This window comes from Abramis brama (genome assembly GCF_963993115.1).
Source record: "Abramis brama genome assembly, chromosome: 22".
NCBI classification, from domain to species: domain Eukaryota; kingdom Metazoa; phylum Chordata; class Actinopteri; order Cypriniformes; family Leuciscidae; genus Abramis; species Abramis brama.
In genome coordinates this window covers 32,786,416-32,802,827 of record NC_139984.1, presented here as the reverse complement: position 1 = coordinate 32,802,827, position 16,412 = coordinate 32,786,416, and the positions used below count along the sequence as shown (strand labels likewise).

General features: G+C 41.5%; 1 protein-coding gene across 1 annotated transcript in view; it reads right to left on the bottom strand.

Moving 5' to 3' along the window:
- Positions 1-12,312, bottom strand: part of calcrl2 (calcitonin receptor-like 2) — a 29,744-nt gene extending 17,432 nt beyond the window's left edge. Inside the window, exons 1-3 of the mRNA XM_084099203.1 lie at positions 12,099-12,312; positions 6,621-6,715; positions 539-704 (exon numbers count right to left, since the gene is read on the bottom strand). Coding sequence (XP_083955329.1) covers positions 539-704; positions 6,621-6,674 — 220 coding nt within the window. The 5' untranslated portion in view covers positions 6,675-6,715; positions 12,099-12,312. The remainder of the gene's footprint in view (positions 1-538; positions 705-6,620; positions 6,716-12,098) is intronic.
- Positions 12,313-16,412: the final 4,100 nt, after the last annotated feature.

Genomic DNA, 16,412 nt, shown 5'->3' with positions numbered 1-16,412 from the left:
CATGCTCACCTTTTATTTACTGATTCCTTAAAGTCCCTCTGTAGTCAATCATTTTATCCCTTAAAACTCATCATTGATCACCAAAATTACATATTTAAACGTTTTCTCCTTGAAAAACATTCTTCATGTCTTAAAATATCTTGAATGTAACTCGACACCCTTGCCTCATTTAGAATTCGCCGTTCTATGAATATGCTAATGAGCCCCACCTCCACCCCCTCACTCAGCTCAGAGATCCACTGGTTGACGATCACACGTTGATCTGATTGGTTACAAGGTAGTTTGTGACGTCAGAAACACCAGCGATTTCAAAGCGTGTTTTTGAGACTGTCTTTGGTTCACTGCAGTTTTAAGGAGAAAATACTCAGCAATGGTGTCGACTTAAAAACACCACATAGACACATAAACTACATTAAAATCTGGATTTTCACCACAGGGGGACTTTAATTCTATCCATTTTAACTTGTTTAATTATTTTGCAAATTGTCTTCTATGACTGTCCTTGATTTACGCATGTGTGTGTCAGATCGACGCTCACCTGGGTCTCTGCGCGGAGGCTCGTACATTATTTTGAGGTAACACTCAAACTGTGCGGAGAGGATCTGCTCACGGGACACGGTCAGATCATCAGGGGATTCTGGGATATCGTTCACCTCGTCTGATGACATCCTCGCCGCTACGAGCACATCCTCGCACTGACACACCTTTGCTCGTATTAAACAGGAATATCAGACATAATATCATATTAAACTATAATATCTGACATAATATCGTATTAAACAGGAATATCAGACATAATATCGTATTAAACTATAATATCTGACATAATATCAAATTAAACAGTGTGGGAATGCAAATGTATTAAAATGTTTCATTTAGGTTTACATTGAATTTAGCATGTTAAGGTTAGGTATAAATTATGATTATCAGAGTTTTCTAGCAAACGACTCTGGTCAGTCCTGTTTTACTGAAACTCTTGGAGTTTGTGTTTTAGCAAGAAAGTCCAGCCAGTCCTGTACTCGGGTCTCAGTGTTTGAATAGATATGCTGAGTGGATTAGGGTGGGCAATGCTCTCAGTCTAAAACCAGCTCCTAAACCTGTCTTTTTCGGTTCCTGCCCCTAAATGTATATAAACTGTAAATGTATAATGTTTGAGTTAGATCATGTTGGAAGTTTCTACAGCCGCGTAAAGTGGAGTTCTCAATAAAGAACAACTTCTGTTGAACGCGATCCCAACTGTCTCACTGGTCTCTGCTTCGATCAAAGAAAACTTTACAACAGATGGTGCCGTGAGCCGGATGGAGAAGAAGGAAACTCAAAGAATTTTAAGCTCAAAGAACTGCATCTTGAAACTTCAAGCTCAAAGATCTCAACAAAGCTGACTGAGTTCCAGACTGAATCTTCTGAATCCAGATTGAAAACTTCAAGCTCCAAAAAGATCTCAAAGACTGAATTTTTCCAGACGGAATCTTTCTCTACAAATGAAAGACTCGGTGAGTTTCACTCCATTAAAAGAACCAATGCAGACCAGTACAAATGTTTTCCTCTGCACCGTTCAGAGAAGTAGTTAACAAATTTTTCAAATGTTCTGAATTTTACAACATTCCTTCTGATGTACATTCATGTTTATTTGCTGCTGTAACTAATAGTAAAAAAGTAGTACAAAAATGTGCAGATTTTGTGTGTGTCCCTTTAAATGCAAATGAGCTGATGCTCCTCACCCCCCTTCAAGAAGAAGGGCGGAGATTCAAGAGCTCACGCTCAAGCATGCTGGTTTTGTGTAATATTCAGTTCCTTTGAAAACTGTTCCAATTGGTGGAGCATACGTGCATATTCATGAGAAACTGTTCCAATGGGCGGAGCATACGTGCATATTCATGAGAAACTGTTCCAATGGGCGGAGCATACGTGCATGTTCATCAAAAACGGTTCCAATGGGTGGAGCTTACATGCATATTCATGAGAAACTGTTCCAATGGGCAGAGCATACGTGCATGTTCATCAAAAACTGTTCCAATGGGCAGAGCATACGTGCATATTCATGAAAAACTGTTCCAATGGGCGGAGCATACGTGCATGTTCATCAAAAACTGTTCCAATGGGCGGAGCATACGTGCATATTCATGAAAAACTGTTCCAATGGGCGGAGCACACGTGCATGTTCATCAAAAACTGTTCCAATGGGCAGAGCATACGTGCATATTCATAAAATTACTGTTCCAATTGGTAGAGCATACGTGCATTTTCATGAAAAACTGTTCAGATGGGCGGAGCATACGTGCATATTCATGAGAAACTGTTCCAATGGGCGGAGCATACGTGCATGTTCATCAAAAACAGTTCCAATGAGCGGAGAATACGTGCATGTTCATCAAAAACTGTTCCAATGGGCAGAGCATACATGCATATTCATAAAATAACTGTTCCAATTGGTAGAGCATACGTGCATTTTCATGAAAAACTGTTCAGATGGGCGGAGCATACGTGCATTTTTATGAAAAACTGTTCAGATGGGCGGAGCATACGTGCATATTCATGAAAAACTGTTCAGATGGGCAGAGCAAACTATTCCATTGGGCAGAGCATACGTGCATATTTAGGCAAGGCAAGGCAAGTTTATTTATATAGCACATTTCATACACAATGGCAATTCAAAGTGCTTTACATAGAAGAAATTAAAATAATAAAAAGAAATAAGAATAATTAAAACAGTTTAGACAAATAAAATAAAATACAGTACAGTACAAACAGTCGGACGAACAGCGGCACAGTGCTCATTCAGTAAATGCATAGCTAAACAGAAGTGTTTTGAGTCTGGATTTGAATGTGACTACTGTTGGAGCACGTCTGATCTCTTCTGGAAGCTGGTTCCAGCTGCGGCTGGCATAATAGCTAAAAGCAGACTCACCATGCTTATGTCAGGTTTGGCATAGACGAAGCAGACAGAATGGTAAGTTAAATGCTTTAATTTGCAGAATGGATCGGTACAGCGAAACAGGTGAGTAAACAGTAAGTTGAATTTCAGATGATAGCTTTACTGAAGTGTAACCAAGTCTCTCTCTCTCTTTCTCTTGCAGATGATGATGAAGGAGTTCCTTAGAAGACGGAATGGTGACTGGCTGAGAAGATCGGGATCGAAGGTAGGTATACAGGTAAGTATGGCAGAGAGTCTGTGTCATGTATAGACGAGATCAGACAATGACTGAATGTTTGTAGCAGGTATATATGGGTGAACTGATGATGAGGTCCAGGTGACGGTGATTAGTAATCAGGTGACAATGAGCGTGTGAATGACTGAGTGGGCGGAGTGAGGGAATGAGTGGAAGGAGATGGTAATGGAATCCTGACAGCTTAGAGTGAACCCTTGGTATTTCTAGCTGATATGATCCTAATGATCTGAGTGATCTGTTGGGTTTATATTCAGTGAGCATATCTGCAATATATTGAGGTCCTAGGCCATTGAATGATTTATATACCAGTAATAATACTTTAAAATCAATCCTAAATCTAACTGGGAGCCAGTGTAAAGACCTGAGGACTGGTGTGATATGTTCATATGTTCTGGTTCTGCTCAGCGTTCTGTATGAGCTGCAACTGTCTTATGGTCTTTTTGGGAAGGCCAGTGAGGAGTCCATTACAATAATCCACCCTGCTGGTGATGAAAGCATGCACAAGTTTCTCTAAGTCTTGTCTGGAAACAAAGCATCTAATTCTTGCAATATTTTTCAGGTGATAGTATGCTGATTTAGTTATTGCTTTGACATGACTACTGAAACTAAGGTCTGACTCTAGTGTCACACCAAGATTCCTGACTTGATTTTTAGTTGTTTGACCCCTAGAGTGAAGGTATGCGTTCACCTTGAGAACTTCATCTTTGTTTCCAAACACAATGACTTCAGTTTTGTCTTTGTTTAACTGAAGAAAGTTTTGACACATCCAACTGTTGACTTCATCAATGCATTGGCACAGGGAGTCAATGGGGCTGTAATCGTGAGGCGATAGGGCTAAGTAGATCTGTGTGTCGTCTGCATAGCTGTGGTAAGCTATTTGGTTCTTTCTCATTATTTGGCCCATTACAGCATGTACAGGTTGAACAGGAGAATTTATTTTTAAGTGAACGAATGTTTAAAAGGGCTAACTTAACAGTCTTACTTTTTGTCCCAGCAGCAATCTTAGTTTGACGTGTAATAGGCACCAGATTAGTTTGGTTTGCTGTACGGCTATTGAAGGCCTTAGACTTTCTATCTTGTAATAGAACAGCAATAGAGAAAGATGCAGGCACACTGGGTTCCCGCTTGTTCTGTAAACATTTGAGAAAGTTACTGTTATCATAGCAGGGACCCAATACATATCACTGAGAGCTGGTATAAGTTGTTTTTGGTTCATCTCGAGCAAATGGAGAAGGGTGTGGGCCCTGGCGTTGTGGCAGAGGCCGAAGAGCTCTCACAGGAGGGGGAGGGCGAGCTGGGCCCGCAGGCTTTGGTGGTTGAGGTGCCTGCCGTTTTTTGGTTGGTATCTGGGGGCTTGCAGCAAAAGAGTGGGATAGTCTGGTTCCAGCATACACCAGTTCTTCCATTTTCTGTGAGAAGCACAGAAGTGGAGATGCTGGAGAGAGGGATAGCGTGTCTGGTGAGAGGGGCTGTTGCTCTGGTGTTATCAGAGGCTGTAATATGCTGTCCTGGCTTCCCTGGCTTTTTTCCAGGAAGTCGTCCTTGGGTGCTGAATCTTGGAGCAGTTCTAATATATCTGTCTGTGGTGAGCTCTGTGAGCAGGGCTCAGCTGAGATTGTGTCCGTGAGCAGAGGTTGTTGTGGCGGAGTGGTGTTAGCATTGTCCTTGTGTGATATGTCAACCGCATGTCCATTTTGCTGCTGAAGTGAAGTCCCGTGGTCATTCATACTGTGTCCAGGTGTGTGTGTGCCGTTCAGATTGAGCGGATTGGCACACACTGCAGAAGGATGATTGAGGGAGAAGTAGATATTGTCCTTTAGCACTCTTGAACCAAGAACCAGAAAAGATTGAAATTGTCAATGAAGTTTACTCCTTTTGTGTTGCAGGTTTTTTGCAGCCATGTATTAAGCCCAAGCAACCGTGAAAACCTGTTTGTTCCTCTTGCTGGGAGTGGTCCACTGATGAATGTTTGAACTTTCAGTCTTTTAAGTGTTTCAAAAAGTTCATTGAAATCCTTCTTAAGGAGTTCTGACTGCTCTTTATGAATATCATTCTTCCCCACATGAATGATGAGTCGATTTGCAGTCTTATGTTTCATCAGAATGTTCTGAAGTTCCCTGTTTACATCAGAAGTTGTTGCTTGTGGAAGGCAGCATGTAGTTGTATCCCTGCCGCTAATGTTTCTGATTATGGAGTCCCCCACTATCAGAGTCCTGGGCTCGGCTGCGCTCTGAGCTGAGTGCCGCTGTCTGCTCGACCTTGAGCGCCAGTTAGCATCAGTGTTAGCTACTGGCCCATTCAGTCTGTGTTCGATCACATTCATCACATTTGGGGATTCCTCATTTACATTCATTAGCACTTCAAATCTGTTCTCAAGATGTATAGGCGGTGGTAGAAGACCAATGTTTGCAATCCTTGTCAGAGCTGTATCTGGGGTAGAGGATGCTACTGCGGCAATATGTGATGCTCGTGACAATCTGATGTCTCGAGTGCCTTTGGGTCTCGCTCCCTGTTTGTGCCATCGATTAGTAAGTCGATCGGCTTGTTTCTCTACCTGTCGAGGAGCACTAGTTTCATGGGACTCACCGGTATGCTGAGGGTGTCCATGACGAAGCTCTGTTGTGTGCTCCGTCTGGTTTGGTGGTCACGTAAGTAACTTTGTTTCAAGAACTGCAATCCTTTGTAAAAGTCTGTGGCAGTTGGTGCAGCAAGTAGATTCTTGAACCAGAAGAGCCATTTTCTCTCTTATCCTTATGAATGTAGGCAGTTGTGTTTTCCTTTCCCGGAATGTAAGCTGGTCGGGTAAAAGAATTCTGCGTTTTTGTAGTAATCCAAACTTTGTCGTATGAGCACTGTGCTGTTTGCTGAAGTTAAAATTAGGTGATAAAAGGAAATAAAATATAAAAATATAGGAGATAAAATATAAAAGCGATAGAGCAAAGCGCGGAGCAGTAAGCAAGGGCGTCCGAACAGTAGCTGAGCAGGAAGTTCACTATTTATAAAAAACAGTTCCAATGGTGAAGCATGCATGCATATTCATGAATATGCATGTATGCTCCGCCCATTGGAACAGTTTTTCACAGGAACTGAATATTACACAACACAGGCGGCAACAACAAAAAATAACAATCACATTCAAATAGGCGACTTCAAAGGGCATTCATGTGGAATTTTTATCTAGGAAACTCATATTTACGATAATTCTGATAGCACGTGAGCGCAGCATCAGACAATACAAGACGTTTTCTTCACACACAGTATGAGTTGCAGTCTGACACATTTTGATTGACAGGATATGATCATTGGCTGTTTTTAAATACATCAGTGCATCCCTAGTTTTGTGTTGTTTGTCTGGATTTTATAACAGTATTTAGTAAAAATAGAACTGAAAAAAAAAGAAAAGATGAATAAACGCTGTATAAATATCTTGCTGATTGTTAAGTGGCGTACCTCTGTGTCCAGCAGAAGAATGAGCATCAGCAGGAGTGACTGGCTTCTTGTCATGATCTGACACTCACACAGGGGGCGCTAGAGAGCATCTGTGTCTGTGGTGAAACACAAACTTCTGCATTTTACAACATAATTCTGCTTCAGCGATATTTGGTGCTGCAAACATAAAATAACAATAAATAAAAAATAAAAAATTTGAGTTTTTTTTTTCTTTTAGCTCCAGACCAGTTGACGCTTTAAAGACTGTTGAACATTGAGTGTCTCTTCTCTGGGACGTTCATGAGAACACACATGTTTATTTTTCTGAGAGGATGTCGCTCTCAGTCTATAAACACAGAGGTCGAAGCCCTTTACAGGACAGACCATTCAAATCACAACCAGGAAAACAACAGCCATGTTCTGTGCTCTTCATCATGCAGACATCATCAAAATAACCATTCACTGTGAAGCTAACGCAACAATACATATTTTATGATTAAATATCAAATGCATACTGACACAAGATGCTCATTTTGCCACGTTCACACAGAAACTGTTTATCATTTATTTTGGTCGTTTCTATACTGAACAACTGTGGAAAAATATTGACACATTTATTAAAGATAATATCCAGGAAAATATATCCATAACCTGTAAAGACATTATTTTTGGATACTTTGATTTTGACTCCACTAAAAACAAAGCTTGCTTTGTGATAAATTTAATTTAAATTTAACTTTTATATACATAAATGTAAATTCACCAATAACAAACCATTTTAAAAAAAAATTGTTTTAAGAATTTAAAATGTACCTTAACACTATTTCATCCTCAGTAAATAACAAAGCAAGTAAAACAGCCTTGCAATGACTTTAATTTGTACACTATATATATATATCTTACCCTCATGGTCTTTATTTCTATCTTCTCCTATTTTTCCTTTGTTAATTTTCTTTTTTTTAGCAAATCATTGTTAGCTTGTATATGTTCAGATTACATATATTTTGTGTATTGTATACAAAGTTGTATATCATTAATGTCATCTCTGTATGGTTTGCAAGCATAATAAAAAATAAAAAAAATAAAATAAAAAAAAGGTACAGCAACGACAGTCACGTCACTTTCTCCACTTTTATTGTGTTTGCAGTGAAGGAAAGAAACACACAGATTATTATCAAGAGTTTTCCTGTAACGATTGTGGGGCAAACTACTAGAGATGTGTGTGTTATTTTCTGATTTCCTGTTGATGGAGTTTCTCCAGCATCTCACGGGGCAGAAACCAGTGCTGTGTGAGTGTGCTTGTGAACATTTCCCATGAGCTCTAGAGTTTAAGGTCAAAGGTCACGATCACGAGAGACTCGGTAGACGTGAGAAACATCCACAGGATCTGTAATTACAGCAGTAAACCACGAGTTACCGCGATTTTACCACACTCAGACGAATCATACCGTGGTAAAATCACCATAACTTATAGTGTTGTGGATAATTGCTTTTATAAATGCAACAATAGCATAGAATACATAAATGTTTAATATAAAATTACAATAAATAATGCTTTTGCTCACCAAAGCTGCATTTATTTGATTAAAAAAACAGTAATATTGTGAAATATTATTAGAATATGTTTTCTATGTGAATATATAGTAAAGTGTAATTTATTCCTGTGATTTTTCAGCATCATTACTCCAGTCTCAAGGAGAAGGTTATTTCTGTTCTGAGGGGAAACAGGAAGTAGAAATATAAGAGAGGCCTTATTTCCTGTGAGTTTCCATCCTGCTCGACCACTAACATTAGGATAAAAATAAGCCATTGTTGCACCTGCAAAAGCGGCAGAAACGGCTCGGCGTTCGCTTCAGTCCGAGCTGTGTGTGTGTTCACCATCGAGTGTATCGGACGCTCACAGACAGGAATCCAGAGGAAGTTTCCAGAAAATAAGAACATATTGTTCACGTCATAAAGTCGATCCGCTGCCAAACTGTGATCAAACGCACTCATGAGAAACTCTGGCGATCTTCCGAAACGATTCCCGAACGTAAAACTGAACAGAAACAGCTGATCATGTGCACATTTTCTACATTTATATGTGTGCTGTGAAATATAATTAGCTTTCTTATTTTTCCCATTGCTGAGTCCAAAAATAACAGTGTATGATTGGAGGAGAGCCAGAAAACTAGAACCAGACCACTGAGAGAGGGTAGACAACACACACACACACACGCACATACACACACACGCACACACCCACTGACTCACACGCACACACAGGCACGTACACACACACACACACACACACACACACACACACACACACACACACACACACACACACACACACTCACTCTCACACACACACTTTATTTCCTTTACTTCACTGAACAGTACATTACCTGAGATATAATCTATTATATTTCTACATAAAACAAACTAGATTTGTACAGTTTCAGTAGAAAATGTGAGTGGTGTTTTACTTTGAAAATCTCACTGTCACTGATGGGTGGCCACTAGGGCGTTACCAGGGTGTTCTAGGTGGTTGCTAGGTTGCAGTAGAAAATATGAGAGGTGTTTTCCTGTTCAAAACTCACTATCAATGATGGGTGGCTGCTAGTGGATTGACAGGGTGTTCTGGATGGTTGCTAGAATATTTTGGGTGGTTGCTAGGGTGTTGTCAGGGTGTTCCTGGTGGTTGCTAGGGCATTTTGCCATGGTGTTCTGGTTGGTTGCTAGGGCATTATCAGGGTGTTCTGGGTGGATGCTAGGGCATTGTTAGGGTGTTCTGGATGGTTGCTAGGGCATTTTGCCATGGTGTTCTGGTTAGTTGCTAGGGCATTATCAGGGTGTTCTGGGTGGATGCTAGGGCATTGCTAGGGTGTTCTGGATGGTTGCTAGAATATTTTGGCTGGTTGCTAAGGTTTTGTCAGGGTGTTCAACGGAATTGATAGAGTGTTCTTTGTTGATGTAGGGCATTGTCAGGGTGATCTAGGTGGTTGTTAGATTGTTGTCAGGATGTTTTGAGTGGCTATAGGCACATTGCCATGGTGTTCTGGGTGGTTAATATGGTGTTGCCAGGGTGTTCTGGGTGGTTGCTAGGGTGTTTTACCAGGGTGTTCTGGTTGGTTGCTAGGGTGTTCTAGGTGGTCACAAGGGCATTGCCAGGGTGTTCTTGGTAGTTGCCAGGGTGTTGGGTGCTAACTAGGGCCTTATCAGGGTGTTCTAGGTGGTTGCTAGAATGTTCTTGGTTGTTGCTAGGGCATTGCCATGGTGTTCTTACTGGTTAATAGGGTGTTGCCAGGGTGTTCTGGGTGGTTGCTAGCGGGTTGCCTGGGTGGTTGCTAGGGTGTTTTGCCAGGGTGTTCTGGTTGGTTGCTAGGGCATTATCAGGGTGTTCAAGGTGGTTATTAGGGCATTATAAGGGTGTTCAGGTTGGTTGCTAGAATATTTTGGGTGGTTGCTAGGGTGTTGTCAGGGTGTTCTACATAATTGCTAGAGTGTTCTTTGTTGTAGCTAGGGCATTATCAGGGTGGTTTAGGTGGTTGTAAGAGTGTTGTCAGGATGTTTTGAGTGGCTATAGGTGCAATGCTATGGTGTTCTGGGTGGTTAATAGGGTGTTATGGGTGGTTGCTAGGGCATTGCCTGGGTGGTTGCTAGGTTGTTGCCATGGTGTTCTGGGTGGTTAATGGGGTGTTGGCAGGGTGTTCTGGGTGGTTGCTAGGGCGTTGCCAGGGTGGTTTCTTGGGTGTTTTGCCAGGATGTTCTGGCTGGTTGCTAGGGCATTATCAGGGTGTTCTAGGTGGTTACTAGTGCATTGCCAGGGTGTTCTTGGTAATTTCTTGGGAGTTGCCAGGGTGTTCTGGGTGGTTGTAAGGGTGTTTCCAGGGTGTTTTGGTCGGTTTCTTAGGGCATTATCAGGGTGTTTTAGGTGGTTACTAGGGCATTGCTATGTGTTGTCAGGGGGTTTTGAGTGGCTAAAAGCGCATTGCCAAAGTGTTCTAGGTGGTTGCTAGGGAATTATTTCCTGGTCAAGTAAATACTATAGTGATCATCCCTCCTAGTCATCTCTCCTGATTCTGTTGAGCCAAACGAGACCTCGATATGTTCAGATCGTGAAATCTCCCTATATGGAGACGAGGAAAAACATCTGGAATACTCCAAAAACAGCACTAATCTAAACCGGACACAGGTTCTGTTCCAAAACCCTCAATTCTGAATTCTATTTATAATAATTACACATTAATGACATTTAATAGAATTAAAATGCATATTCACATTTCTCACTGAGCATGTTGCAGTGCATTATGGGATAACCTTGCTATGTGAAGGAATGTGCAATATTTTGGCCTTCAAATTTGGCCAAAAGACGAAGGCAGCATAATCAGAAACATGCCTACGATGTCTTAAAATGCTTTCTGCATAGTAGATTTTGGAACAAGGTCACAGTGTCAAGATAAAACGTAATGTTATATCCTTAAAAAGACTAGAATTAAACAAAAACACCTCAGAAACCACACTGCATAGTGAGAGTGAGCTGCACCGCTTCAGGAAATACAAAAATCTACTTGGTTCCTGTAAAGAACACACAGATCGAGTTGTGACAGCGAGCAGAACACAGATATTAATACACCAAACAGCTGCCTGGCAGGGCAACATGTCCCGGTAGTGCAGGACCACACCTGTGACGCCTCTTTAGTGCCCTTGAAAGTGGACATGGGTGAGAGGTTCACTACAGACCCCTACACACACACAGACTGAACACTGAATTTCAGTCCAATAACAGCAGCACATCACGACTGCAAGTATATAACTGCATTTGTGTATTTTTTTTACATTATCCACTGTATTTATGCTCTGAAAGTGCCTCTGATTCGGCATTTTAAATATATTTCCTGCATTATTTCATAAAAGAAGGCTACTGTGACAGTGATGATATCACATTACATATTCATATACCATGATATTTAAATGGTACTTGGCCAAAAAACAATACATGCAGACATATATATATATATATATATATATATATATATATATATATATATATATATATATATATATAAATTCATTAATTAGTTATATTGTTAACTTTTACGTAAAAAATTTATATTACAATTTAGGAGCACTGACAGAGATCATGCACAACATTTCGTAACTGATGTTATAAATGTTATAATGTTATAAATCATATAACTACTACATACCATATAACTTATATATTGAATGTGTGTATATATATATGCTATATAGTTATATTAACTTTTACGTAAAAAACAACCTTTTGTGTAAAACATTACCATATCGTTTTGTAACAATTACAAAATACATTCATCGCGTTAGTTAACATTACAATTTACGAGCACTGACAGAGATCAGACGAGCACAACATTTCATTACTGATTCTAAAGTTACAACGCTCACAACACAACAATATTAAAGACTCCAATCAAAAATAAAATAGAGAAAATAGCATAATAAGTATATAAAGCAACGAAAGCAGTGTTTTCGTACCGTTCTGGTGTGTGAGAGTCTCGTCGAGGGGTTCGTGTGTGAGAGAAAGCGCGTGTAAGTGTATGTGTGTGTGTGTGTGTGTGAGAGAGAGAGAGAGAGAGAGAGAGAGAGAGAGAGAGAGAGAGAGAGAGAGAGAGAGAGAGAGAGAGAGAGAGAGAGAGAGAGAGAGAGAGAGTGTGTGTGTGTGTGTGTGTGTGTGTGTGTGTGTGAGAGTGTGTGTGGGCGGTCCATCTCCACCCCTACTCTGATATAGAGCAGTAAACACAATCACATATTGCTATTAAATTATATTTACTAAATTATTAGATTATTCTCAGTTACTTCATTTATTACAGTTGAATGGATTGTTTGAAGCTGATTGTGGGATTGAGTGTCTGTGCAGCGCCTCCTGCTGTCAAAACACGGACACTGGAAGATGTGTTACAACCGCCACTGGGAAAGACTTGATCTCACAAACGATAGATAGATAGATAGATAGATAGATAGATAGATAGATAGATAGATAGATAGATAGATAGATAGATAGATAGATAGATAGATAGATAGATAGACTCAAAAAAAATGAACTAGGAAGGTTGTACACTTAACATAATATATTTATATTTAGTTTACTTATAATAATTGTGTTTGTTGACTTGAAATGTTTTTTTCTATTAAGGTCCACGTAATTATGTCTCAACTTAACAGTACAAAATCCTAACATGTTGTCTAAACACAAACCATTTATGTTAAGTAAAAAAATTCTTACATCCAGAGGGTGGCAGTATAGTGCGACGCCAACTGCCATTTTGCCCTAACTTAATTTGATTGTGTTCAATCTGCTTAATATGTAAAATTTAAGTTTACTTAATCCGTTTGTGTTGGATTACATGAATGATTTGTGTTGCATTAACTGAAACTGGGCAGAGCTTGTTAGTTCCCAGCATGCTTTGCATATGGTTGAATTAAGAGAGAAAAAATGTTAAAACTAAGTGTTATTTTATGTTTTTTTGAGAAAATGAGAAAAGGGGAAGACTTGATAGTGTGTAATTGTGTTTAATGTTCAATCACGTTGGAATTATTAGAACCATTTAAAATACAGTGGGTTACCATTGTGGAGAAGTGTGGAGAATTTTGTTTGGCTGTGGACTGATTTAGTTACTTTTAACTGCTTTGGTTGAAGAAGCATGTAAATCCTAGCATTTAAGATGTTAATATGTGCTACTGCTAGTAAATAGCTAGCTATAGTCTATTCATTTAATTATGTGTCACTAAAATAAATAAAATATGAATGGGTGAATGAAAATAACAAACACATAAGTTGAATGCAAATTAAGTAAATTAGTTGGGCTGACACTATTAAATTAAGCTGTGTCCAACCATAGTAAATAAGTTGAATCAACCTTAATAAATTAAGTTGACCCAACATAAGTACATTAAATTGGAATAACAGAATTGCATAATGCTGAAATAAAGCAAGTTAATCATGTGGAAATCATTTCCATGATTTTTTTATGTTCATTCAAAGAGTTATTTTTTTTAATTGTAGATAGATAGATAGATAGATAGATAGATAGACAAACAGACAGACAGACTGATAGTGTCACAGTTCATGAATTCACTGACTCAATCTCTCTCCCTGTGTGTGTGTGTGTGTGTGTGTGTGGGTGTGGCTGCTGATTTCAAGTGATCAGATTATCAGCACCAGCTGAGGCTGATCAGCTCTGCTATTTAATGTCCTTGCATCCGCCTTGTGTTTGTCAGATCGTTTGGAGTTCCCGGTGTCCGTGTCCTGGCTGTCTTTGTGGTCCCTGTGTTTTATGTCTGGATTATGGGTTCTGTCTTCCTGGTCGCTCTTCCTTGTTTTCCACAGAGGATTGGGTTGCCCATTCCCGTCCCTCTGCTGCCAAGAGAGACTGTTCCCGAGCACCTCTATTCATCTGACCCACGTCATCTACTCTTATTATGTTAAATAAATACTGTTGTTTTCACACTCGCTACTGAATCCTCTTTCATTGACCCTGACAGAACGATCTGACCATCAAAGTGTGTCCGATCTAAGAGTGTTTCTGTCCAACACAGTGCTCACATGGATCATCAAGAGGAACAGGCTGTTACGGATCGCGCGGTGCAAGCCTTGGTAGTGCAGGTGTCCGAGCTCACCAACCAACTTCAACAACTGAGAGCGCCCACTGCGCCACCCCCGCCGCCCGTCCCTGCCACTCCACCGATCAGCATGAGCTGCGCCTCCCCACTCCTGAAGCATACTCTGGTGAGCCTAACTTCTGCAGAGCATTTCTAACCAAATGTTCGTTGTTCTTTTCTCTTCAGCCCTTGACGTTTTCCAGGGAACAGTCTAAGGTGGCATTGGTCATGGCGTTACTGTCGGGGCGCGCGGCTCATGGGGAACGCGGTGTGGGAGAACCAACATCTGTGCTGTTCGTCGTTCCAAGTGCTATCCGAGGAGATTTGATCACAAACCCATGCAGGTGGGTAGAGCTCGGCTTTCCCGGGAGGAGAGAGAACGAATGAAGGGACTTTGCGTTTACTGCGGTGGAACTGCCTGGTAAAAGGTCAAGCACAGTAGAGCTGAGGCTGCTGTCGGGCGGACTTTCTGTGGAGAAATCCTCATCTTCGACTCTCCTTAAGACAACTTAAGACTGCAATGGGCAACCCAGTTTCACCAGCACCAAGGCCTTGTTGGATTCGGGAGCTGAAGGTAATTTCACGGACCAAGCATTAGCACACAACCTTCAGATCCCTATCATTCCCCTCACTCACAGGATTTCTGTCAGTGCACTTAACGGACAAGAACTTCCTGACATTTCATTCACCACCGGTCTCATAACCCTCATCACATCGGGGAACCACACGGAGGAGCTGTCTTTAATGCTCATGGACTCTCCGCTGGTCCCCATCGTCCTAGGTCATCCCTGGTTGGTGCAGCACAATCCCAGGGTTGACTGGGGCCACAGCTCCATCTCGGAGCAATCAGTGCTATGCCTCCTGTCTTACGTCTGCCTGTTCGTCTGTGTCTTGTTCTGTGTTGCAGGATGAGTCGGTGAATTTGTCAAACGTGCCCGAGGAGTACCTCGACCTGAAGGAAGTGTTCAGTAAGTCCCGGGCTGCTTCTCTTCCTCCGCATCGTCCCTATGACTGTGCGATAGATCTACTACCAGGTACGTCTCCACCAAGTTATACTCGCTTTCTGCTCCAGAAAGGGAGGCCATGAAGAAATAAATGTCTGATTCTTTAGCAGCTGGGCTCATTCGTCCTTCCTCTTCTCCAGCGGGGGCAGGGTTCTATATCGTGGGGAAGAAGGATGGTTCGCTGCGACCGTGTATTGACTACCAAGGGTTGAACAACATCACGGTAAAGAATACTTATCCTTTGCCGTTGATGTCTTCGGCCTTCGAGCGGTTGCAGGGAGCATCTGTCTTCACGAAATTGGACCTGCGTAACGCTTATCATTTGGTTCACATAAGGAAGGGGGATGAGTGGAAAACAGCGTTTAATAGCCCCAGGGGGCACTTTGAATATCTGGTTATGCCTTTTGGCCTGTCAAACTCCCCTACGGTTTTTCAAGCACTCGTTAATGACGTGCTGAGAGACATGATCGACCAGTTCATATATGTCTACCTGGATGACATATTGATAGTTTCTTCGTCTCTCCAGGAACATATTCAGCATGTCAGGAGAGTGCTAGAGAATGGGCTTTTTGTCAAGGCGGAGAAATGAGCTTTTCACGCACAGTCTGTTCCTTGAACCGAACGGCTACATCAGGGATGGGCAACTTCGGTCCTGGAGGGCCACTGTCCTACAGAGTTTAGCTTCAACCCTAATCAAACACACCTGAACAAGCTAATCAAGGTCCTCAGGATTACTAGAAAATTACAGGCAGGTGATTTTTTCAGGGTTGGAGCTAAACTCTGTAGGACAGTGGCCCTCCAGGACCGAAGTTGCCCATCCCTGGGTTACATCGTCTCGTCCGAGGGAGTGCGCATGGATCCAGACCAGACAAGATTAAGGCTGTGGTGGATTGGCCAAACCCAGATTCCCGTAAGGCCCTACAAAGGTTTCTGGGGTTCGCCAATTTCTACCGACGTTTTATTCGCAATTTCAGCCAACTAGCCGCTCCTCTGACTGCCTCGACCTCCACCAGGACGACGTTCAGATGGTCTGGTGTAGCTGAAGCTGCATTTACCAACCTCAAGAGCCGGTTTGTTTCGGCTCCCATTCTGATAGCCCTTGATCCGTCACGTCAGTTCGTGGTGGAGGTCGACGCGTCAGAGGTGGGGGTAGGTGTGGTTCTTTCCCAGCGCTCTTCCACGGACA